Consider the following 12,499-nt stretch of genomic DNA (forward strand, 5'->3'; position numbering starts at 1 on the left):
TTTGATAGTGCTACTTGGTAGTAATTTTGCATTAAGAGACTTAATGTACACTAAATGTTGTATCCTGTAGTCTATTGAAAAGAGTTGAACTTAGATTGCTGTAATCTTACATTTTTGTTTATTCATTTGGCAGAAGCTTTTCACCAATCTCAGTACAACTGATCTTTTGGTAAAAAGATGTTAAAGTGAAAAGCAGTAATCCAAAAACAAAAAGGGAGACTGGGGTGCATGCAACTAAAGTTCAAAGAACAAAAAAGCGGTTTGCACAGTTAGATTGTTCCTTTTTTTATTTAGTTTTTTTTCTGTCAAAAAAAATAAAAAAAATATGTATCTTTGAACAAGTTACATTCAATCATGACTTCCTTGATTCAGTCGTGTCTTCGTGGAATTGTTCAGGATCTTAGACCTCCATCTGGTATGAACATGTGATCTGTATCTGGATGCATTATTGGGATAATGACATAGATCTTGGGGCGTTTTTACACTTGGTATAATATGTAGGCGTTCTCATTATCTTGTTTCTGCATTATGATCTGATTCCAATATGCAAATTAGGTGGGTGAAATCCGTGGACTTGGTGTCTCAGGTCAAGTGAAGTGATGCAGAGTATTCTCGAGGGATGTGCAAGGAGAGGGTCACATGATAGAACAGCTCAAGGCATCTGTAGGCTATTTTTTATGTGCCTTGCTAACTAGGCTAACATTACTTATACTGTAAGAAGGTAAACAGATGCTAGCACTAATGCTACCTCAGCTACCTCTACCACTGTTGGTCCCATGACCCTCGTCTTGAACCTTGTAGCAGTTGCTTGAGAGCCTCCCGAACCACAAAGTGATACTGCTGTATGGGGCTTTTCTTATTTTTCCTTTGTCGAGAAAGAACTCGTCTTTGGCTTTTTGACAGACAGCTTGAGATAACAGGAAGAGGCAGAGTTAGATGACCTTTCAACATGTTGGACAGAAGTTTTTCTTAAGAATGTGAACACAGTGGCAGAGATTTGAGAAGAGGATTTGAAGAGGGGGGAATACTTGAAGATCTTTGCGGAATGTGGAAAATATGTAAAGGACGCAAAAGCGAAGTCTACACAATATAAGAGACACTATCATCGACTCCACAGAATGAAACTGGTGAGGGGTTTGGCCGTGCCAAATGGAAATGGGAACTTTCCTACATTGTATATGTGACTGTACGTTACTGAGACCATTCTGGGTCAAAGTTATGGAAATCTTGGGTCATTGATTTGGTTCAGCAATCCGTTTGACTCCTGTTTCTGTTTATTAGGGGACAAATAATATGTCAAATCATGAATATACCTATAATACATCAAAGGGTATTATGCTGGGTATGATTACAGCCTCCAGAATTATTTTGAAGCATTGGTTTGATTGCTATGTGTGCATTTACTTCCTTTCCCCCCCTTCATCCAGTTAACATATTCAGATACATATTGCATGTTAACACCTGGTGTAAATGTGAAGCATCTGCACCGGTCCATCTGTGTGCATTTCCCTCTCAACACAGTCCATCTTCTTTCCATGGCTGACAGACAACATCAGAGGAATAATTCATCTGAGAGTTAAATATGAGTTTGAAAAGCTTTAGAGGAACAATCCCTCCTACATCATCTGAACATCTCTCCCCCTGACTCTCTGTTAGAGCACAGCATCAATTGCAATCAGACTCCTACCAGGTCTCAAGTGCATCAAGCGGTAGATTACACTTTGATTTTGGTGTCTATCTTGCATTCAATATCAGTTTTATTCAGAATGTGTTAGCTTGACAACAAGCCCTCATACCTAAAGGTCGGAGGCTGTTTTTGCCTTTATCAATGACCTATTTGACCAGAGCTGTGTCTCAAATCACATACTTCTGTTAGTACACGTTCATGTAGTACACTGTGTACACTGTATATTACTGGCGTAGTAAATTTTGACAGGGTAGTGTTGTCTCAAATCAAACACAGCCGTTGTGCACTCACCGGAAATGACGACCGCAAATTAGCATTAGCTATCATTAGCATTCACGTTATCGTTCGTGCTACCAAATCATTACAGACTGTTAAATTAACCCAAAAAAACATACTTATATGTTTATATTTATATATTATATATATATATATATATATATATATATATATATATATATATATATATATATATAATATATATGCTTATATCCAACAACAGTATAGTGGTGCTTAGTGCTAAAAAACACATGTATAACTTAAATTTGTATAATGTGGCGATGTTCACCGTAGTTACAACGTACCCGGCCGCCATTTCCAGTTTGAAAAGTGGTCCCTCCCCTTCCGCTACGTAGCCAAGATGGTGACCATTGAGGGCGAGAAGTGTCCATAGTTCCACACTCAACTTTTTGAACATTTTGGGTGCACCATCCGGGTACTCACAGTGCACTGCATTTTTCCATACTTCTCAATGTGAACGCACTTATGCACTCAAAATGTTAAATTTAAGTACAGAAGTATGCGATTTGAGACACATCACCGATATTGTTCATTTTTTTATTGTATTTTATTTAACTTAACCTTTATTTAACCAGGAAGTCTCTTGAGATACTTTATCTCTTTCACAAAGAACACATGGTCAAAATGGCAGCGTACAATAGGTGTCACAAAGATGCAAAAAAACACATTAAATTACAACAATCACATCTGAGACAACAAAACAGGAGGAATGTGAGATAAAACTTGAGTACTTTAAAGTATTACTATATTCTTTTAAAACAATTTAATCTGATCTGCTTAGTTTAGACCAGTGGTTCCCAACCTTTTTTGTAAGACCCCACAGCCCAGTCCGATGAACTCAAGTACCCCTTCATCAACACCACCATTTATGTTCCAGATGTGTTCATTTGAATTAATTTCAAACTGGATTTAATTTAGTTAATAATGATATAAAGTGGATTAATAGTGGATTCTACAATATTTTCATACAATGGAACTGTCGATGTTTAGTTCGGTTTGGTCGAGTTTGCATTTGAACTACAACTACATGGAGAGGCAAAGGCTGCATGTTCCAATCATTCATCCATTAGTTTTAGTTAATTATTTCATCTCCTCTGCTCGCCTGCTAACTAGTTTTCACGCACTCTTAATTGCAGTAACATCTAAATTAATTGTTATAGCTGACTCAATATGGGGATGTATTTTTTAATCAAATCCTTAATTCAATTTTTTCTAATTAGTTGAGCTACTCTACAATCTCTCAGGTACAAGTGGTTGGGAATCAGTGGTTTAGACGACTAAAATGACTTTAAAGGTAGGAAAAAAATCACGTTTGTACAATGCTGATTAAGGGTGTCACTGCCAGATAAATCTCTCTGTATTTCACAGTATACAGAGTTTTTAACGTTTCACGTCGGGTGCGACATTCCCGCTCTGGCTGTGCGGCTCTTCTAGACTTTCCAAATGTTATCGGACCGAGTGGATCAAATTCTGGTAGTGGAACGAGTCATTTCACAGGGGTTGTGTGACGCTCAAAACAATTTATCCACCATTTTACAGCTGCACCAGTAGGTTACAGCCAGTGGTGTACTGGCCATCCGGCATACTGGGACAAATCCCAGTGGGCCGGTGGACCATCAAAGCATATGCGTTTTTACCAGTCCTCCAGCTTCAAATGTCTTGATTTTCTTTGTTTTTTTACATCTTGGGACCATGTTGGAAATAAGTGTTTTTACTGTGACATGTTACTCATTTGATCATGTTTTGTGTCTATAACCCATAAATCAATCATATCACATCATTTTATAATGTGTGTAAAAGTTAAGGGTTTGAAGACATTGCTAACCCACTGGTCAGGTAAATTCTATAATATTTAGTTGCTTCTTAGCGATTCAATTAAAATAAATCAGACTTAACTCAAATTAACATTGAGGACAGCAGGCCTGTATTGATCTGCATGCAGATGTGGTTTTGACAAGTCTTGACCTCTATCACATCTTCACAAAGGTGATGCCTCCGGTGTCCTCCATCCTCACCTCCGCTCTTCAAATATCTTTTCAAATTAGGCCATTCAGAATAATTTATCATGACGGCCTGACACGTTTCCATCATCTCACAGTATAATGTCATGTAAAGTATATTAGGAAGGGATCTCTTATTTGCCAGTATGAACAGGAGGAATGATCACAGCAAGAAAAACCTGTTTCAATGTTCATTTGGGTTTGAGAGTAGTAACATCAACAGTCTTTGTCGATCTTGAAGAAGACTTGAGGGCTGAAACATTGTCGAATAAAAGATAAATGCATGTGGAGCCAGAGTGTGCGACACTTTTTTCCTATTCTCATGTCTACTTCCAGTGATTAGCACCTCACTACAACCCTTGGTGTGCGTTACTTTTCCATTATGTAAATGTACATTTGGGTACCTGACTATTGTTTTAAGACTCTTCCTTTTTAAAACTAGATTTTGACCCTCCTCTAGACCAGGATCACAAGATGGAGGATGGAGGCCAGTTGTGCATTTTAGCTCAACTGTTGTACAAATTTCTAACAAATGTTTATGTAATCAAATTATGTCGACCCAAATTGTAAGCCCAGGGCTTTTGGGGCCCCTGGACAGTTGCCCATTTTGCTCAGTTGGTAATCCAGCCTCGTTAGCATATAAATGAATATAGTGGTAACAATATAGACCACAATTATCACAGTTTAATCTCTGATGGAGAAGCACTAGGTAATAAAATAAAATTTGAGACAAAAGCAAGAAAGGTTTGTCGTTTATCTAACATTGATTAGCCCTTCAGTAGCTCCATCTCAGTGTGTCTCTGCCCTGACTCACCAGTCCCTCCATATGCTCTGCCAGTACTGAGTTGATCGATGTTTGCATGGTTCCTTCAATGCATAGCAGTGATAATTAGGCCCCAGAGGATATCAGTGGATTGACAGATTAATCATTTTGACCCAGTGAATCCAGGCTGTGCTCACGGCAGCCGCACACATCGACTTTTTTATTTCCACTGAGAGCTTTCACTGTTAAGGTATTAAAGTCTACTGGATGCTGCTGTCAGTCAGCTGCATGTGTGTGTGAGTGGAAGAGCAGAAGTGTCGGGAGGAGAAGTGGTTTAAAATATGCCAGCAGATGTTGCCTTTTGGAGGGAAATACAGTGTTTATAAAATGAGTGAAAGTCAGTGATAGAAGAGCAGACTCTATGATGATGTGTATCTGTGTGTGTACTGGTTCGGTCTCACTGGTGTCCACTCTTGTCATCTTGGTCGTGTCCTTCAGGGCTGCAGTATGTTCACTTCAGTGAAGGCCTTCGAGGGGCAGCAGTACTCCACCCTGAAGAGGCAGTGCCTGCAGAGTGGCCTGCTCTTTGAGGACCCCCGCTTCCCCGCAACTGATGACTCGCTCTTTTACCAGGGCAACAGGATCGGACGTGTGGTTTGGAAGAGGCCTCGGGTGAGTTGCTTGGTGCAATAATAGAGCTTCAACTGATAAAAACTGACACATTTGGTTTGAGGCTGACTAGAGCTGCAACTCTTGTCTAATCAATTAGTTGATCGACAAAAAAATAATCGGCGACTGTTTTGATAACCAAATAATTGTTTTCATTCTGCAAAAATACCAAATATTTGCTATTTCAATCTTCTTAAATGCGAGAATTTTATGAAAACTGAATATATTTGGGTTTTAGACTGTTGATCCAACAAAATAAGACATTTTGAAGACATCAACTTGGGCTGTGGGAAATTATAATATTTCAATCGATATTTACTGACATTTTACAGACAAAAAGATTAAACGATAATGAAAATAACTGTAGTTGCAGCCCTATAGCTGATAGAGATTTATAAGCTCCAAAATAGTTCAGGATGTATCAGTATTTATATAAGTACTATAGTTAGTTCATGACACAAATAAGGCCTCTTGTTTCAGGGTAACTGATGGGTTCCCAAGTGTCTGGAAATGCCAATATATTACATTTACATATTCTTAACATTGTATATTTTTAATTACTAGGTTATAGTCAGCCAAACCCTTAGTAAAAGTTAATTAGCTGCATCAAAACAGGGGTGAATTTAGCGTATGTGTCCGACAATTTCTGTAACTTTCCGAAACACACAATCTGACAAACATGCCCGCCTCACGCTGTGATTGGCCAGCTCCGCAGAGGTGAGATAAGTTAGCAGGGTGAGAACTTCTCTCTCAAGCTCTTTTTTTTTCACTTGTTTCACAGCTATTTCTTACAGAAGCGCATCTCAGTCACCAGTGAAAAACAGTTCGGAGGCGTTATCTTGTAATTATGACTTAAAGGTATACTATGCGGGATTTGTCAGTTGGTGTTTGTAAACACAGCATTCAAAGTTGGCCCCTCCTCCCCCCGAGCGAGGAGAGGGAGGGGAGGGAAAGAGACGCCCACACTTCCACACAACCCTGCGGGAAGGTGCCGCATTGCTGGATTATGTGTGAATGCAGAGCTTCATCCTGTCATCTTGTGGCCTTTCTGCTCTGCGTGTGTGTAGCTCAGACGTGCCCTCGGTCAAACAGACACACAGACCTGCAGCTCTTTATACATCCTTGACACGGAGACAGATAGCAGAACCGAGCAGAGGGGAGGGACGGAGACAGCGATGTAACCTTGTCGCTACGCTACGAGTCCTGACCTCACACCCTGCACGCTGTTATTGGCTCGGGGCTACACACCCACTGCCCAAAGGTTGACGCCCAGAAGCGTCCTGAACACAGCAAAATAATAAGACAATACAGGCAGAGGGCAGAGTCTCTGTAGATGCATACACCACCACACACTTTTAGTGGGTCATAAGTGATGATTGAGAGAGGTTATTTTTGTATTTAGTGAGTTTATACATTGCTTTTTAGGAAAATCTTGCATAGTATACTTTTAAGTATCTCATAATTACGAGAAAACTACTGTAATTACACTCACTGAGCACTTTATTAGGAACACCTGTGCAATCTAATGCAGTCCAATACAACTGAACTGGAGTGAGTGTATGAGATCACTTTCCTTGTAATTATTAGATCCAGAAGTCATAACTCCACAATTTCTGTCACTAAGAGGCTCCAGCAACTTCAACACGTACGATCATAAAGAAGATGCAACTGTAGTTTGATCCCTGATCAGTTCAGCCGCTGAATGATCTGTGTGACGGCACGGCAAGAGTGAAGTGATGATGAAAGTTTTGTCTGGATCGTAGTCCATAAATGCGATCTATCCATGTGTTTGTTGGATGGTTGTTAGCTAGCTAGCTTGTTGTTTTAATTTAAGATTTTTTTTGGGGCATTTTTGCTTTAATTGGACAGTTGATAGTGAGGTGACAGACGGGAAATTGGGGGAAAGAGATGGCTATGACGTAACGTGGTCTCTGGCTGGAATCAAACCAGGGACCTTGAGGTTATGTGCCATGTGCAGTAACCATTCAACTCCGCAAACTGTTAAAGTTGTCAATAAATTGCTGAAGTGTGCATGTTCTTCTTCTCCTGGTGTTTTTGGCAGATACCAACCAGTTTCAGGTGTATTACTAACACCCACTGGGCTGTAGTGGGAATCGCCCTGATTTGCATGTAGTCTGAAAAAACTCTGACCACTGACTGCACAGTTTGTATTCATGTATGTATTTCATGCATTCAGAATTACTTAATCCTTAAGTTATATTCTTAACAAAATCTCAGCGTCTGGTTAATTATTGAAACTCTGGTGTCAAATAACCATCTTTTTTAACTCCTCATCATCATTTTATGCAACTGGGCTTACATGGGGAGCTGTTATTCCACCTTTAAAACACTCACATCAGGGAGCTCTCAGTGCCAAAGGTCCCTGCAGGATAAGAATTTGATGACCTATGACTAATCATTTATAATTTACAGAATAACATTATGTCAGTAGTCATCGATCGTTGCTCCTCTCCACTCTTTAGTTTCCTTGTATAAGCTGGTGCTGTATATGTATGACATCAGATGCAGAGCCTCAGGATTTAGTGAGCTGACTCCTCTGCCCCTGTTATCCCCCTCACACAGCAGGCTGTGGTTCTGGATGGAGTAACCTCCTTCTGCCTGTGTGCCGCTGCATCGACATCCAGCGTGCATTGCCATGGAAACTGGGTCACGCAGATTATATGTTTTGGTCTGTGCTGATGTCAGTCATGCAGACTGAAAACTGGAAGAAGTGGAGAGGAGAAAAAGCAGGAGGAGCATCCTTTTCATTCTCTCCAGGATCCGATTTGTGTTTTCTGTCAGCATGTTAGGAACCCCAACCAGGCACATTTTTTATTATGTACTCAGCGAATGTCAAGTAGATACTTGTATAAGCAATCGTTTGGCTTTATAACTGTGAAACTGAGCAACAACTGGCCCCTTGTCATCTGCGTATCAACCAAACTGCTCAATAAAAATATCTTTGATAAAAATACTCCATTATAAGTAAAAGTCTTGCATTCAAATTGCATATTAAGAGTAGAAAAGTATTAATTGAAACATGTATTTAAAGTATCAAAAGCAGAAGTACTCATTATGCAAAATGGCGGTATAGTTATATTTTCTATTTATATACAGATATAGCATGTACAAAGTATTCACTTTTTGCTTTTTCATTCAGTGTTGTAAAACAAAATGGAATCAAATGTTATGTTATTAAAAAATAATAAAATTAATTACAAATACTGTCTGCATCTGTTTTACGTGTAAAATTTAGATCTGAAAAGTAACTATAGCTTTGAAATAAATGCACTGGAGTAAAAAGTACAATATTTCCCTCTTAAATGTAGTGGAGTGGAAGTATGAAATAGCATAAAATGGAAATTCTCTAACAAGTACAAGTACCTCAAAATTGTAAAGTACATATTTGAGTAAATATACTTTCCATCACTGTAAAATAGTCTTTAAAGAAGTTGGTGTTCACTATGTGTAGCATCCAGCATTTTACATTCATCATCATCTGTTTTTATTTATAAAAAAAAACAGTGTTTTACAACAAAAACTGACAATTCAAAAAGAGTAATTCAGTTTCGCCAACAATTCAATTATTGTTGAATACTACTAATACTAACGCACTGAAAACCTTAAACACATGCTGAATGCCTTCCTCTTCTACCTAATGGTTAGTGAACACTCATTCTCAATGCAGTGTTTCATTCAGGGGAGAGTGCATAATGATGAAATTAAACATCAAACTACTTTAGGGACAGAGTGTGTTTGAGAGAATGAAATGTTCAGAGCAATCAAAATTTAATGAAGTTCCTGACAAAACCTCATTTAAAATGTCACACACGTGGATACACTGAATTTCTGCACTTCACTGAAGTGCTTCTAACACCACTAATACACAGTACAACTTGGATAAAACTATATGTATCAGCTGCAACGATTAGTCAACAGAAAATTAAGTAGCAACTATTTTGATAATGGATTCATTGTTTAAGTCAGTTTTCAAATCAAAATACCAAACATTTGATGCTTTAACTGAAAATTTTGGGGTTTTACAATGTTGGTTTTGCTTAACAAGTAAAGTCAAAAATTTATTTATACAGTAGAGCACATTAAAAAATAACAAAACCAAAGTGAGTTAAAGAAACTGAGAATTACAAGCAAATGACACAGACATAGTTATGAGCATCGAGGGGGAAATTAATAAAAGTGTGGAAGAAAATAAAATGTATTAAATCCTAAAAAATACAACAGAATTGCACAGAGAACAAATAAATATTAGATGACGATGATGATGATGACTATTACAAGGCTAAAAAAAAGAGATGGGTCTTAAGAAGGGTTTTAAATATCAGTTGATATGTAACAAGACATCTGATAACATGATTTGGGGCTGTAGGAAATTAAATTATACATGTTTCATAGTTTTTTTTTTTTAATGTTTTATAGACAGAGCAGTTAATCCACAAAAAACCATCAGAGTAATCAATATTACAAATAATTGTTGCAGCCCTGATTTCAATATTACAGAACACATTTTGATCAATTCCTGCAAAGTTTCAAAATTACCGTAATTTCTGAAATAGCCTCAGAGAACCAGGCCTGTATTTCTGTTTTCCCATTTATATCAGTATATTTAAGGCTTCCTGCTTTCTGATTTGTTCCCATTTTATTTTTTGTAAAATCAATACATCCACCATGTTTACTTTCTGTCTTTATAAATTCAGTATATTGCACATTTTCTCAGCTCTAATTCCATCAGAACAACAACACATTCATCAATCTGCTGCTCTGAGTTTGTTTACTGTAACAGAAATATTGTTTTCTTCATGTTTTTTTATTCCAGTCTCCTTCCCTTTGCAGTTTTTTTTTTCAATCTCTGTTAAGCTACTGTTCGTGAAAGGCAACACTTTGTTTCAAATTAAAAGCCTTTCTGCAGCTCAAAGGGAATAACATATTTTTGTCCAGACAGTGCAGAGCGTCATGACGTGAACACACAGCACCACAAATCTGTAGCCACAGGCAGAAAGTTTGGGTTTTCATAAAACAGTTAACTAATGACTGTGTAGTGTTTGATGTGATTACAGCGGGATTTTACACTAAAGGATCATAGTGATGGTATACAGACAAATATAATGTTGTTTTATCTCAGTGTTACACAGTTGGATTGCAGACAGTGGTTTAGATTTCTGTAAATATCCAAATTTGGACATAAATTTCAGTGTCTTTTACAGCTTCAAACGTCTCTGGAAAATGTTCTTTTTCTTAAAAGCCTGTCAGCAGCAGGCTGATATATAGCAGCGAATAAATAAATAAATAAATAAATAAATAAAAACAGAATCATCCAAACTGGTAAATCATCTCCATGGACTTCAACTCCTTAAGAGACCATGTGTTTTTATCTTGTGCAACATCTAAATCTGCAGTAAAACATGACAAATAAGAAGGCAGTTCTGTTTTATCTCACATGAATCACTGATATACTAATTCATGTGAAACATATCTAGAGCAGGTGATAATTTATTAACAAAAAATCAATGAGGAGCATCCATTCCCTCTTGTTGTTCAGTAATTTGATGCAGGAAAGACTTTCCTTCTCACCACAATTCTCACGTCTTCTGGTAGTGTGTTTACTGCTGGAAAAAGCTCAATTTTTTGGTTTAAAGCAATAAACCTCTGTCTCATAAAGATTTCCATTGCAGTGCTGTTTTCTCATGTTCCCAAATAAATAAAAAAGAGGCAGAAAGCTTCTGCCAAATGAAAAATTAATCTGAAAATGAAAAATGAGTTTAGGACTATGTGAAGAAACATCTCCAAAGCAAGGGTGTTAGAACAGATGCTGAATGTAAGTTGAAATATTTCAAATAAGCTATTTTACACTGACAACAGTCCGTCAAGTTGCTCACAATCTGACTGCAGAGATGAGAGATCCGTGTTATCAGTATCAGGGTGAAGGTTCACGGGTTTAAACCCCCCCCTCCAGAGTATGTTGTGCTCGATGTTATCCTTGCTCAGATGCATCCAGGCGATATTTATGGCAGCAATGTAGTCCCAGTGGCAGAGCGTGCGAGCATAAAGAGCAATCTCTAATAAAATGTTCCTCCTCCTCTCTGTCTGTCTCACATTATCTCTCAGCCTGTCTGTCTCTCTCTCCTCTTCCTCTGGTTGCATCTCCTCTACTGATTTGTGGTTATTTGTGTCTCGAAAAGGGTGAAATAACGATAAGAACTGTGAGACAATGGAAATGGAAAACAGTTTGTTTTTTTTTTAATACCATTCATACCCAGGTAGCTATCATTTTCATATATCTGGATGTATCAGGTCATTGCGGGCGAAGTTGCTCGGGATGTACCAATTCAATCCGATCGGTCTGATCAATATCGATGTACTGACCTGATTAAGTGGCTCGTGTATCTGCCAGACGTTTTTGTCATTTAAAATTCTGTCCTCCTCCAGTCATCAGTTGATAACTCTGTTTTTAGTGCCACAGCAATCTCTGGTATTTTAGGCGTAGGAAGCATTGGAAATTTGGGTGGGACAATCTAGTGAAGGGTATGAGGGTCCTCCCCCAGGAAATTTTTAACAGAGTAGATGTCATTTACTGTATTCTGGTGCCTTTTAACAGGTGGTTTAAAGGTATAATATGTAATTATTCCACATTAAAATGTCTAAAAACAACTAGACCTATGTTATACAAACAGTTTTCAAACCCAGAGAAATCTGTAATTTAATCAAAGTAACGGACCGTTTCATTTGGTCGCATGTTGATGGCGTCATACCTCCTCTACCAAAGAGCAAACACGTACGAGATGCATACGGCGGCGCTGTGTTTGTCTGCTACAATGGCGTCTACCAAAGAGTAACTTACATACATACAAGATAATACATCGGCGTTGTGGTTGTTCCACACAAACTGTTATAAATCGACTTTTATTCAGTTTTAAGCCACATTTTCATGATAAATTTAGGTCGCTTTTAACTATATCTTTTAGCCGGAAGAAGGATTTTAGTCATTGGACGTCTGGATCTTAAGTTATCAGAGAAATAAACTGGGCAAACGTTAGCAGCAGCTCGGCTAACAGCCCCTCCAGGAAG

The 12,499-nt window shown here is 38.1% G+C and overlaps 1 protein-coding gene across 2 annotated transcripts in view; it reads left to right on the forward strand.

The window, feature by feature from the left end:
* The window catches only part of capn5b (calpain 5b), a 63,645-nt gene that overhangs the window by 11,536 nt on the left and 39,610 nt on the right, over nucleotides 1-12,499 (forward strand). For both annotated transcript variants that reach the window (XM_067608795.1, XM_067608794.1), the window contains exon 2: nucleotides 5,246-5,419. In XM_067608795.1, the coding sequence (XP_067464896.1) occupies nucleotides 5,255-5,419 (165 nt within the window). In that variant the 5' untranslated portion in view covers nucleotides 5,246-5,254. The remainder of the gene's footprint in view (nucleotides 1-5,245; nucleotides 5,420-12,499) is intronic.

This window comes from Thunnus thynnus, chromosome 13 (assembly GCF_963924715.1).
Source record: "Thunnus thynnus chromosome 13, fThuThy2.1, whole genome shotgun sequence".
Classification (NCBI taxonomy): Eukaryota; Metazoa; Chordata; class Actinopteri; order Scombriformes; family Scombridae; genus Thunnus; species Thunnus thynnus.